The 12,530-nt window shown below is 42.5% G+C and overlaps 1 protein-coding gene across 3 annotated transcripts in view; it reads left to right on the top strand.

The window, feature by feature from the left end:
• The window catches only part of SLCO1B3 (solute carrier organic anion transporter family member 1B3), a 43,634-nt gene extending 35,125 nt beyond the window's left edge, over nucleotides 1-8,509 (top strand). For 2 of the 3 annotated variants that reach the window (XM_084622113.1, XM_084622112.1), the window contains 4 exons: nucleotides 1,254-1,438; nucleotides 2,620-2,684; nucleotides 6,253-6,370; nucleotides 7,554-8,509. In XM_084622113.1, the coding sequence (XP_084478239.1) occupies nucleotides 1,254-1,438; nucleotides 2,620-2,684; nucleotides 6,253-6,370; nucleotides 7,554-7,770 (585 nt within the window). In that variant the 3' untranslated portion in view covers nucleotides 7,771-8,509. The remainder of the gene's footprint in view (nucleotides 1-1,253; nucleotides 1,439-2,619; nucleotides 2,685-6,252; nucleotides 6,371-7,553) is intronic. The other variant, XM_084622114.1, reaches the window with a different exon arrangement.
• The last annotated feature ends 4,021 nt before the right edge of the window (nucleotides 8,510-12,530 follow it).

Here is a 12,530-nt window from a genome sequence, read left to right as displayed (position 1 = left end):
GTGTTGGGTCATCCTTCAGGATAGGTTGTAGATCCTTAATAATGCGTTGGAGGGGTTTTAGTTGGGGGCGTTTTAGCCGTCACCTTCAGCCCTGGATTTGTGCTGGAAATGGCCCACCTTGATTATCATACACATTGTAAGGAGAGTGATCACTTTAGATAAGCTATTACCAACAGGAGAGTGGGGAGGGGGGAGAGAAAACCTTTTGTAGTGGTAAACACCCATTTTTTCATGGTTTGTATGTATAAGAACATCTTCTGTATTTTCCACAGTATGCATCCGATGAAGTGAGCTGTAGCTCATGAAAGCTTACGCTCAGATAAATTGGTTAGTCTCTAAGGTGCCACAAGTACTCCTTTTCTTTTTACCTTATTTAAGCTAATCTTTAGCTGTACCCGGCAGAGTATTAAAGGGTTCTATGGCAAAGACACCTGGTGTGTATCTCTGAGAAATAAGCTCTGTAGTCAGCGGAGCCGTCCCTAGGGTATGGCAAACTGGGGCATCCGCCCCGGGCCTCGGGGGGCCCCACAGGAGGCAGGCGGGGAGGTGAGGTGGGTGGGTGAGTGAGTGGGGTGAGGAGACAAATGGGGAGGTGAGCAGCAGGCAGGCGGGGGGGGTGACTAGGAGCCCCCCATCACCACCACAACCTCCCCCTCTCCCCAGTGCCTTCTGCCCATCGGTGGGCCCCGCCGATCAGTGCCTTCCCCTCCCTCCCAGCACCTACCGCCTGCCGTGGATCAAACATTTTGCGGCGTCAGGCAGCGCTGTGAGGGGGAGGAGGGAGGAGCAGGGGTGCAGCACACTCGCAGGAGGGGGTGGACCTGGGTGGGAAAGAGGCGGGGTGGAGGTGGGGCTGGGGTGGGGCCTTGGGGGAAGGGGTGGAGTGGGGCAGGGCCTGGGTGGAGCTGGGGAGAGCACCCCACCCTCCCCGCTCTGCTGGCAGATAGGCACCAAGTTTCTAATGTCCCGGGCCCTGCCCTGACAGGGACAGCCCTGGTAGACAGTCTATAATTGATACAGAAGCTTGACCTGCTAGTAGAAGCCTTGCAACCTACTATGTACAAGAAGTACATGACACATAGGAAAGAAACTACTGAACATTGAAACCTCTGAGAAATGCAAACAAGAGCTGGTTAGAGGCTCCTGGTGTGTTTACCTGGGTCATGTTTTCATGTGAGGTTTTGCTTGTATTTTAATGCTGTATGTCCTATTGCATTAATGATATACCGACAAATCAAAATTGTGTCTTTTAGGTGTATCATAACTGCAGCTGCATGGAAATTACAGGTTTACAATCAGGAAATACCTCTGTAATTTTGGGACAATGTCCAAAAAGTGGTGACTGCTCAAGAAAGTTTATTTATTATACAGTAATACAAGTTATAAGTGCCTTTTTCTATGCTTTAGGAGGCACCCCTTTATACATGGTTATGTTTAGGTAAGTGAAACCAAAATAATTATTTTAATATCACTAAGGGCTTTTCCCATCGTGGGAGACTTAATTTCCCCAAATTACACTAACTTTCTTGAAATCTAACACACTTTTACTGCTGTCTTCTCTGAATCCATTTTTAATTATGAAGAATTAAATCAGTTGGTGGGCACTACCACCAAATTTAACTATTATGTTCATACATTACAGTTAATTTCTCCATGTTTCTATTAATCTGACCCACATTGGCTTTTACATCTGAATTTTGTGTTTGTAGCACAGAAAACAATTAGATCTGCTTCTGTGATTAAAAGCTACAAACACAAATGGTTCTGTAGTTTGTATAAGTAGACTGAAGAACAAAAGGAAGTCCAGCTGAAACATATTTTGTTGCCACTGTTTCTTTATGTGAAGAGATGAATAAAAGCTTGGTAGAAAGAAAGTTTGGTCACTCTGAAATCCCAAAGGCAATCTGGAAGCAAAATCAGTGGGAATTCTAAGGAGTTCTAAAAATTACTTTGTCATATATGAATATGCAGAAAGAGGTGCTAATGTAGTATATAGATAAAGTTGTTATTTAAGAAGGTGGTTTTTCATGACAATAACTTTAAAGGGATTCAACACAGTTTGGGTATATAATTAACTCAGAACCCTTGTCAGATTCCCTTGTGGCAGCAGTTTAGTTTAATCTCTTGGAAATTTGAGCGGCAAGTTGCTTTGCATCTTTGCTAAGAATGTGGCTCTTGAAAACACAGCTTTTGGGAATGTCATTACAATGTTACAAGATGCTGCTCCAATTATGCCATTTCTAGAAGTTTTGACCCAGGGCAATATTGTAGTCCCCATCACTTCATAATGCTCATAATGAAAAGGCAGTAGAACGGGTATTTAGGGACACCCTCTTCTGCAAAACGTGGGTAGAAGGTGCCAGTATTTCATATAGATTCACCTCACTAATTATGTGCAGTACATTGACTTCCCAGTGAATATTCAATGAAGAGTAATTGATTAGCTCACTTTTCCCACATTATTTAATGTGTTTTTGGCAAATCTATGAGACAGCTTTCTTCTGAAGTTTTGTATTCTGTCATTAAGAATAATAATTCTATGGGGAAATAATAAATTTTAATGAGTGCATCTGGGTATTATGGAGACATATTATTGTGACTGACATCTATCTATTTTAGGTGTGTTCACTCAGAGCTGAAATCTCTTGCAGTTGGTCTGTACACACTCATTATGAGAGCCCTAGGTAAGATAAATTATTTGAGTTTTTTAGATACCTTTGATTGTCTGTGTGGCTTTAAATGGCACCAAGTGCATTCGCAAAACAGATGCACAATTTGGCAGTGCTATTATTATTAATAGTACTAGTGGGAGTAGTAATAGTACTGTAATACTGAGCCCCAGCCATCAAGCAGAACCCCACTGTGGTAGGCACTGCAGGAACAAAAAACAAAAAGACAGTCCCTGTGTTAGATTCTGGGCTGCTCCTGGATGTCCAAGATGTGGCCAAGAGCATATTTTTGCAACTGCACCTGACAAAACAACCTTTCCTCTCTGATTTGGACCTTGCCACAATTACGCATGCCTCACCTTGAGCTGAGATTGCTGTGATACGCTGTGCATGGGCCTGCACCCTGGCACCATTCAGAAGCTGATGCTATTTCGCAGAATGCTGCAGCCTGCTTATTAAGTGGAATTGCACATCAGGCCAGTGCTCCACAATCTGCACTGTCTTCCAATAAGCTTCTGGGTGGAATTCAAGGTGTTGGTTCTAACCCATAAAGAGCCCTAAAAGGTTAGGGCCCTGGTTGCTTGGAAGATGGCCTCTCGCCCTGTGACATACTGCCGCAGTTGAGATCAGAAGAGAGAGTCAAATTGGCGCTCATTTAATATAAACAAGAGGGAACTGCTGGCAGGTTCTTATCTGTGAAGGGTCCTCCATTTTGGAACTTAATCCCCTCTTTGGTCCGTCAGAGCCCAGAATGTTCCAGACATGCTATAACACCTATCTTTTCTCTCTCTTCTCCAAGGCAGCGAGGAGGGAGTGGGCTGAGGTGTAGGTGCTGGAACTAGGGGTGTGGCAACACCCCATGGCTTGAAGTGGTTTCCATCCAGGGCAGGAATGGTGTCCCTAGCCTCTGTTTGCCAGAAGCTGGGAATGAGCGACAGAGGCTGGATCACTTGATGATTACCTGTTCTGTTCATTCCCTTTGGAGCATATGGCATTGGCCACTGTCGAAAGACAGGATACTGGGCTAGATGGACCTTTGGTCTGACCCAGTAGGGCCATTCTTACGTTCTTATGTTTACAGTTTGGTTCAGTGGCTCCCAGCACCCCCTCTATACAAATTGTTCCAGCACCCCTGGGCTGAGGTGGATATGGTTATAGGCAATTCTTTGTCTGTTTGTTTTTGTGATTTTTAATTCATGGGACAGGTGCCTAGAGCACTATCCAAAAATGAAAAAATGTGTAAGAAGAAGTGTCATAATGGTTTTCTAGGTTTCAGACCAAGCTATATCAGATTAGAAAAGTCCACACTCCCAGCTTGTTTAGGGCCATCGAAGTTAGAAATGGACCTGCAGAAGCAGATCATAGATACGCTCATAAGAGCAGAATATATACATGTAGCCCTCTGGATAGAACACACAGAGAATACACTCCTTTTAGATTAAACCAGTGTTTTCCTATATAGGAGTGCAATATTTTAATGCAGAAAAAAAGCTGGCACAAACATGGTTCAGTACAGGTTGGAATCCAGGCATTATTAATGTTGATGCCAAAATTCCCATGGATTGTAACAGGGCCAGGATTTTTTAAAATTATTTTACAGGGGTAAAGGGCAGCACAGTGCAGAACAAGCCAGAGTGGAGGGTGCAATGACAGATGCATCTTGCTCTTCCTTTGGCCAGTCACAAGAATTTCTAAGCTTTTTCATAGTCTGAACTACAGTATAATACGAAGATTGTGCCAAGTATCATTGCCCCACTCATTTGCAAGGCACAGACCAACTCTCATTCCATTCGGAGACACAAAATCCCAATGGCACATATAGCATCTCGGACAGTTATTTTAGGAATGTGTGCATGCATTTTTAGTTGTCCTCAGTGCAGTAAATGTTTTGTTCTATTTTGAAAAACTAATTACATTGAGTAAACTTTTCAAAGGTACCTAAAGCCCATTTTCAAAAGAGGAGCCTAAGTTCCACTGACTTTCAATGAGATTTAGATTCCTAAGTGTCTACATCACTCTTAGAAATAAATAGGACTTTGCTAAATTACTCAGGCCCAGCTTTTGAGAAGTATTTAGGCTTTGTTCTGCTCAGTATTGCAACATCTACCTGACTTTGTAGCTTAAGTCTCATTGAAAGTCAGTGGGACTTTAGCTTCTAGGCCTAGATTCACAAAGGTACCTAAACTCCTAAATCCCAGACTCAGGTGCTTAAATCTCAGTTTTAGGCTCCACTGCATTTCACAAAACTGCCACCGAACACTGTAGACACCTAAAATCACTTGGCACCTAAGGTTTCAGGTTGAAAGTTCCCTCAGCACCCATCTGAACATGTGTGCTGCTACCTCACTCTAGTCATCTGGACACTTATCTCCCCCGTAACCCCTGAGCGATTCACAAACAGAGGAAGCTAGGAGTTTGCTGGCCTGACTCATGTGTGGGGCCCAATCCAATTGGTGTGCTCAGAGGACGCCTACCGAATCAGGTCCCATTTAAAATCTGGCCACTGGAGGAGAAGATGGTGCCCACCTTATGCCTTTTAGCCCAGCAGTTAGAGCACTCACCTATGAGGTGGGAGACCTGGATTCAATCCCTCCTGCTATTGAAGGGGCAGAAAGGATTTGAACACTAACCACTGAGCTATGGGGTATTCTGCTGTGGGTCTCAGTCTCTCTGTGAGAGGGGTAGGGCTTAGCACACACCCATCTAGGCAACATCTCCCACTAGATAGCTCCCCACCTAGCATGCTGGCTTATATGAATCACATTCTAAGGTGCCTGTCTCTCCCCATGCATTATACAGGAGCCTAGGTGCCCAACTCAGGTCTTTGTGAATCACAGTGTTGGTCCAATGATTTTCTATAGGCCTAAAAGGTAGGCATTGCCACATTCAGTATCACAGCACCTAAATCCTTTGTGAATTTAGCCCTTAAGTGCCTGTTACTTTTGAAAATGTGACTTAGGTGCCTAAGTTATACCTTGTAACACTGTGTGGGGTTAAGCCTAAACACCTTTAAAATCTGGGTCTGAAGCAGCGTTGACAATTTTGCCTACCGTCTACTTTAGGACTTGGTTTCATCTCCCTCTCTTTCTTCCCCTAACCCCCACCCCCCGCCATGTACTTTTTTCAGTAGGAAACAAAGAGGCGAGCCATAAGATGAATTTCACCCCAGTGTAGAGGATCAGCATGAGGTCCATGCACCACTAAGTCCTGAAAACTGCTGCAGCGATTGAGCTGCCAACCACCAGTGCTTTACAGAACAGTTTGGGAACTGTTGAGCTAATACATGCTGGAGAAAGCCATGTGTGTCACCACAGGCTGATAGCTTGGCCAGGCCCACTAGGTGTCAGACCACGTCACTGTGGAGCTCCAAACAGCACCAAAAGTGGTCACCCAGCTCACTATTCTGAAGGATCCTGTCCAATTTCTATAAAGGGAAGAAGCGGCTCCCTATATCCCACTGCCCACCAGAGTACCACTACAGGACAGGGCAGGGTTGGAGCTTAGTATGAAAATGCTATCATATTTTCTAAAGTTGTGCCTCATAATATGACATAGTGATATATTTTTGAATGTTTTATTGCAGCCGGAATTCCAGCCCCCATTTATTTTGGTGCATTAATCGACAGGACATGCTTGAAATGGGGAAGCGGAAGCTGTGGGCAGCGAGGAGCTTGTAGGATATATGATTCTGATGCATACAGGTAAGTTAAATCAAAACACAGAGTGGTCGTGAGTTTCTTTTCTGCATCAGGACTCTAAATTATTTGATGCTCTGGCCCCGGTCATCTAATGTTGGCTTCACCTTCATATAGGTCAGTACAGGATCTCAAATGTCAAGAAATCTTCACATTAACTACTCTTGGGGCCAAATACTGAAGTCTCTTCTCAGTTCTTTATACAGGCCTTACTTGTTCAGGCAAGTTTCAGAGTAGCAGCCATGTTAGTCTGTATTTGCAAAAAGAAAAGGAGTACTAGTGGCACCTTAGAGACTAACCAATTTATTTGAGCATAAGCTTTCGTGAGCTACAGCTCACTTCATCGGTTGCATCCACTGCATGCATCCGATGAAGTGAGCTGTAGCTCACGAAAGCTTATGCTCAAATAAATCGGTTAGTCTCTCAGGTGCCACTAGTACTCCTTTTCTTCATTCAGGCAAAACTCTCATTGACATCAATGACTGAGTCTTTCCTGAATAGTGGATATACTTTCTACACTTTGGACCAGCTCAGAAATCCATAGTCGTCATGTGATTCACAAGCAGGAATAGAAAAGACATCCAAATTCACAGTGCCTACCATGCACATTGGGAAGACTGCCAATTTTGCTTTATTGGCCATGTTTAATGTGTGAACAAATGAAAAATAAAAGCTATTGGGCAGCTGAGGACATGGTAGAGAAATGCTTTTTAAGCACAACCAAAAAATATCTGCCTGAAGAATACTCAGAGCAACTGGTTTTTTTTCACATTTGTTTTATTTCATGCAACTCTTGATGGCCACATGAGGATTTTTATTTATATGCAGAGTAGCCAGGACTAGGGAGCCCATGACACATACAGGCGCTGCAGGAATCCTGGCCCCAGAAGCTCCTACAAATTCAGCAGGAGTAGAGGAGAAATGATTGATTGTTACTGTACACATATTTTCAAAGGCATAAATCACAGTGTAAACAAACAGTGAAAATGTCCACTTTATAGCACCATTCACAAGGTCGCTTTAGATTTTGTCTCCTTAACTATTGTATTAAAGAGTTCAGGGACTACTGTGCATTTTTGATTTTTGTACCATTCCTGAAAAGATCCGTTTATAAGTAATGTTAGTACTTGCAGTTCTTTTGAAGTTTGTTTATATTAGGAGAACTACCTTTTGTCTTCTCCCTTCACAGGTATACCTACCTTGGCCTAACAGCAGGCTTCAGACTACCATCCTACTTCTTAGCTTTCCTGTTTTATACAATGGTGAAGAAACAGTACCAAGCAAGGGGTCCCAAATCCACAGAAAATGGAGGGCAAGAAAGCGTTCCTATGAACAAAGAAGCTAACTCAAAGAGCAGTGAATATTTATCAGGTTCTTCCGATGTGGAAAAAGAATCATGTATTTAGAAAAACCACTTACGTCCATGTTGCATGAATCAGGACAGCATCTTTTAAAATCAACTTTCAGAATGTCCTGAATAAAACAATAACACTGCTCAGAATGAAAAACCAGAATGAACACATAGTCAATGACAAGGGCAGTTAGGTGCACATATGATTTATATTTAACTACCTTATATGAACCTGCTTATCAATGACACGCACAACAAATTCCATTAATTAACTAATGAGGGAAAATCCTGTTTGGCATTGTTAATTGCAACTGTTTGTAATTTTTAAATGGCTTGAATGTGGTTTCTGGCACAGTAACTGCATTCCAGATACTACACTGGAAGGCCCCAGTCCTGCCCACAGATCCACCTGTACTGAGTCCACTGAAGTCAAAGGGACTTGCATAGTTGCAAGGGTCTGCACAGTACAGTAAGAAGCTAGTGTAGTTTTCTGAACTCTGGCCTGCTAGGGAATAGCTAGGTGGAAGGCCCAAACCCTCTTTTCCTCCTGCATCCTCAGGGACACTCAACTTGAAAAATCATATTTCCAACTGAAAATGTTGTGCCTACTAACGTTGTAAGGAGAGCTGGTTATCAAATGGAATTTCTGTTCCATCAGAAACTCCAGCATTTCAAGTTTTGCTTTCATCCTGAATTGGAACAAAAAGTTGAAATTTCAAGATTTTTACTGTGAAATGAAAATTTCAAAATATTTTGTTTAGGAAACATCAAAAGAACCTTATTGAAACATTTGGTTTTGACATAATTACAACTTTTATGTCATATTACATTATCATTTATAATATAAATGTCATAAAATTTTTACTTTTATATTATATTGCTTTTATAAATGATAATATGATATAAACTTGAACCAATAAAGTCAAAATAAAACATTTCGACCTTACTGAAACAAAACATGTTAACTTTATCAAAATGAAATATTTCCACCTTATCAAAACCAATCATTTCATTAATTTCCTGTTGAAAATGTTGATGAAATCAATATGTTCCTACAAAATGTTTCAATTTCATTGAATCAGCGTTTTCCAAACTGTTCTATTGGAAAATTTTCAACTCGCTCTAGTTGTAAGAAGCACCTAAGTTTGCTGTAAATGAAATAACTGAAAAAAATCAATTATTTTTCTTTACTTTGTAGATTTTGACATTACTCTGTGTATACTCAGTTTTACTGTTCCTCTGCCTAAAAGGAGCTATCTAGACATCCACAGGAAAGCAGCAAAACTTGAATAATTTATTTTTAAAGAATGCAAAAAAACTCTCCACAACAAACCAGGATCTATGCTTTCAAGATTTCATTTTCAAAACTAGCAGTTAAAAAAAAAAAAAGGCGGTTTTCAAAAGCACCTCTGAGGAAGTCAGTGGAACTTGTCCTCCTAACTTACGTGGTTTTGGAAAATCCCACCCCATTGCAAAAGCATTCAAATTCAAAGTTTACCACAATTTTACTAATATTAAAGCCAAAAAAAGACCAGCTTCTGATACTCTTCATACTGTTTTGTATTAGCTTATTCCAAATTTATCACATTACTTTCAATGAGACTACCCATGAAGTAAATTATGGGGCACTGATTTAGGTGTCTAAATATGGACTTAGGAGTCTAATTGTAGGCACCTAATTTTGAAATCGTGACTGATTCATCCATCATATCTTTAAGTACATTGATAATTATTTTATTATTTTTCTCTTTAAAAGAAAGTTTAAAATGAAGATTATTAAGTGAGTTCAAAGTTATAGCATTTTATAAAAATTAGACTAAATTCTTTACTAAGTTGATCAGTGAAATGTTTTCAGCTTTGTAGTGACTTTATGTTTTCAACGCAAAACCCACACATTTTAGGCTATTTTATTCTGAAGCTGACCTCTGTTACTGTGCCATATAACAGCCAGTAGAGGGCACTCAAAGAATAATAATATTAACTACCTGACTATTGGAGCCCAAATCTATCATGTTTGTCATATACCAAATCCTAATCCTCATTGTTTTTAGGAAAGTTGAGCTCTAGATTTCTTTGAGACAGTCTATAATATCTGTTTCAAAACCATTGCTAAACCTAAACAATATCCTGGACTAGAGGCTTCCTTTTGATCAGCATATTTAAAATACTGTTGAAGTAGCTTTTCATGCTATTGGATTCAATCCTGTTAGAATCCCTTAGGTTTCATAGCTGTTTTAGACATCAAGTGCCTGAAACTTCCCTACAATTAGGGTGTTGCTTGAATAGGGATCACAGCACGGGAGTCCAAGACTTGACATTGAAACATAAAATAACCTTTTCCCTTTCCATTTGTCTAATTTTTGGACACATGAATGCAATAAAACAAAACTGTAAAGAAATTACTAATGTTATTACCACACACAATTCTATATTGGCATATGTGTAATCCACACACCTTCTGGGTGTGTGGTGGTCTATCCCCTCTAATGGTACCGAGACCACTTAGAGATGAATGAGTCTACTCTACAGCCTTAGTTAAGAGCCATATGGCTTTTAGCTCATGCAGTTGAGGCTCATGCATTTAGCTCTGGAGATCCCAGATTCAATCCTGATGACCAGGGTCTGTCAGCATTACATATATTATTACCAAAGGGTCCATTTATTGGATGTTTTTCTTGAAATGGTCATCAGTGAAATAGTTAACAAAGTTGCTTATACCAATCATCTTTAGGTTTCAGAGTTACCTGCTCATTGAGAAGACGGGTGTAACTTCAGCGCCCTTGTGGCCAAGATGGAGTCTGCTCTGCAGGCAGCTCTGGCCAAGAGAAGGTGCATGCAGGAATGCAGCAGGGAAAGTCCATTTCACCCCAGGAACACCTGTTTCAAACCCCCCAAAGTGAACACACACACACCGGAATGTGTACAATGTATACAGTGAATATAGAAAAGGAAAATATTTACTTACAGAGGGATGAAAGGAGAAAAACAACAGGGGGAAAGATAAGGAGAGCGGTAAAACAGGGTTGCATTCAACACAAGGCCCCACAGGCCCAGTGGTAGCACAGCCTGAAAGGGCAGACACCAAGCATTGTGTCTGCACACAGAGTTCAGGAGTCCTGGGCAAAGTTCCAGTCCAGTGGTGAGTCTTGGGTGCTCCTGGTCATCTTTGGTGCCAGTAAACTTTCCCCAACAAACCCCTCCAGTGCCCTCTTCTGCTGCTCTCTGCAAAGCCACACGGAGCGACAACCTCTCCAGTTAACTAGGTACAGCCTCCCTCCTTATTCCCAATGCAAAGTCACAAGCCCCAATACTCACGGCCCCATATAGCTCTAGGGTGACCAGGCAGCAAATGTGAAAAATTGGGACAGGGGTGGGGGTTAATAGGAGCCTATATAAGAAAAAGACCCCAAAATCGGGACTGTCCCTATAAAATCGGGACATCTGGTCACCCTCTACAGCTCTTGGCAGCAGTGATACTGGGTCCAGCTCCAGTTTGTCCTTCTCGGGTAATTCCTCCCTGGTACAATGCTCCACTGGCTCCTGTCTCAGGGTGTCCCTGATCGGCTGCTCTGTCCCTCCCAGGCTTCAGGCAGGTTCTCAGCTGCTTCACTCTGAGGTCTTGCTTGCTGCAGCCCTTCTGTCTGGAGCTCCTGACACACACACCTGTCACTCTCCCCTCTTTCTGTGCTCCCCCCCGTCCTCCCCCAACAGAACTTCCTCCTTCTGGAACAATAAGCACTCCCCCTCCCCTCAGGAAAAAGATTTAAAGGGGCCATGCTTTCTAAACCCCAAAGAAGTTACACAGGGCAGGACACACCTCTCAGAGAGAGGTATAGTTTCAGGCTGTCTGCAGGACTCAGGAAGACAATACTACACTGTTTACACTTAAAGGTATTTCGGTGCCTAGAAATGCAAATAGCCACCTAGTGGGATTTTCAATAAGTTAAGCCCCTAGTTGCCTTTGAAAATCTCACTATACAACTGCCAGTACTAGAAACCCATCATTATTTAAATAAAAGGCTAGAGCCTGAAGAACAGTGTTACAGCAATGGATGGATTCTGAGGAAAACATGTCACTAGCAGACTCAGAGTACAGAGGACCTGGATATTAGCCACTTCCAGGAATAAAGGGTCATAATAAAGTGTGTTGTGCAAGACCTATTGATCTGTTCAGAAATTGCAGTATTGCCTGCTATAATAATCTTAGGGTATGTCTACACTACAGAATAAGGTCGAACTTATAGAAGTCGGTTTTTTAGAAATCGGTTTTATATATTCGAGTGTGTGTGTCCCCACAGAAAATGCTCTAAGTGCATTAAATGCATTAACTCAGCGGAGTGCTTCCACAGTACCGAGGCTAGAGTCGACTTCCGGAGCGTTGCACTGTGGATAGCTATCCCACAGTTCCCGCAGTCTCCGCTGCCCATTGGAATTCTGGGTTGAGATCCCAATGCCTGATGGGGCTAAAACATTGTCGCGGGTGGTTCTGGGTACATATCGTCAGGCCCCCCTTCCCTCCCTCCCTCCATGAAAGCAAGGGCAGACAATCGTTTCACGCCTTTTTTCCTGAGTTACCTGTGCAGACGCCATACCACGGCAAGCATGGAGCCCGCTCAGGTAACCGTCACCCTATGTCTCCTGGGTGCTGGCAGACGCGGTACGGCTTTGCTACACAGTAGCAGCAACCCCTTGCCTTCTGGCAGCAGACGGTGCAGTATGACTGGTAGTCATCCTCGTCGTGTCCGAGGTGCTCCTGGCCACGTTGGCTGGGAGCGCCTGGGCAGACATGGGCGCAGGGACTAAATTTGGAGTGAC

This window comes from Lepidochelys olivacea, assembly GCF_965140295.1.
Source record: "Lepidochelys olivacea isolate rLepOli2 genome assembly, chromosome: 1".
NCBI lineage: Eukaryota > Metazoa > Chordata > Testudines > Cheloniidae > Lepidochelys > Lepidochelys olivacea.
This window is presented reverse-complemented; position numbering and strand designations above follow the sequence as displayed.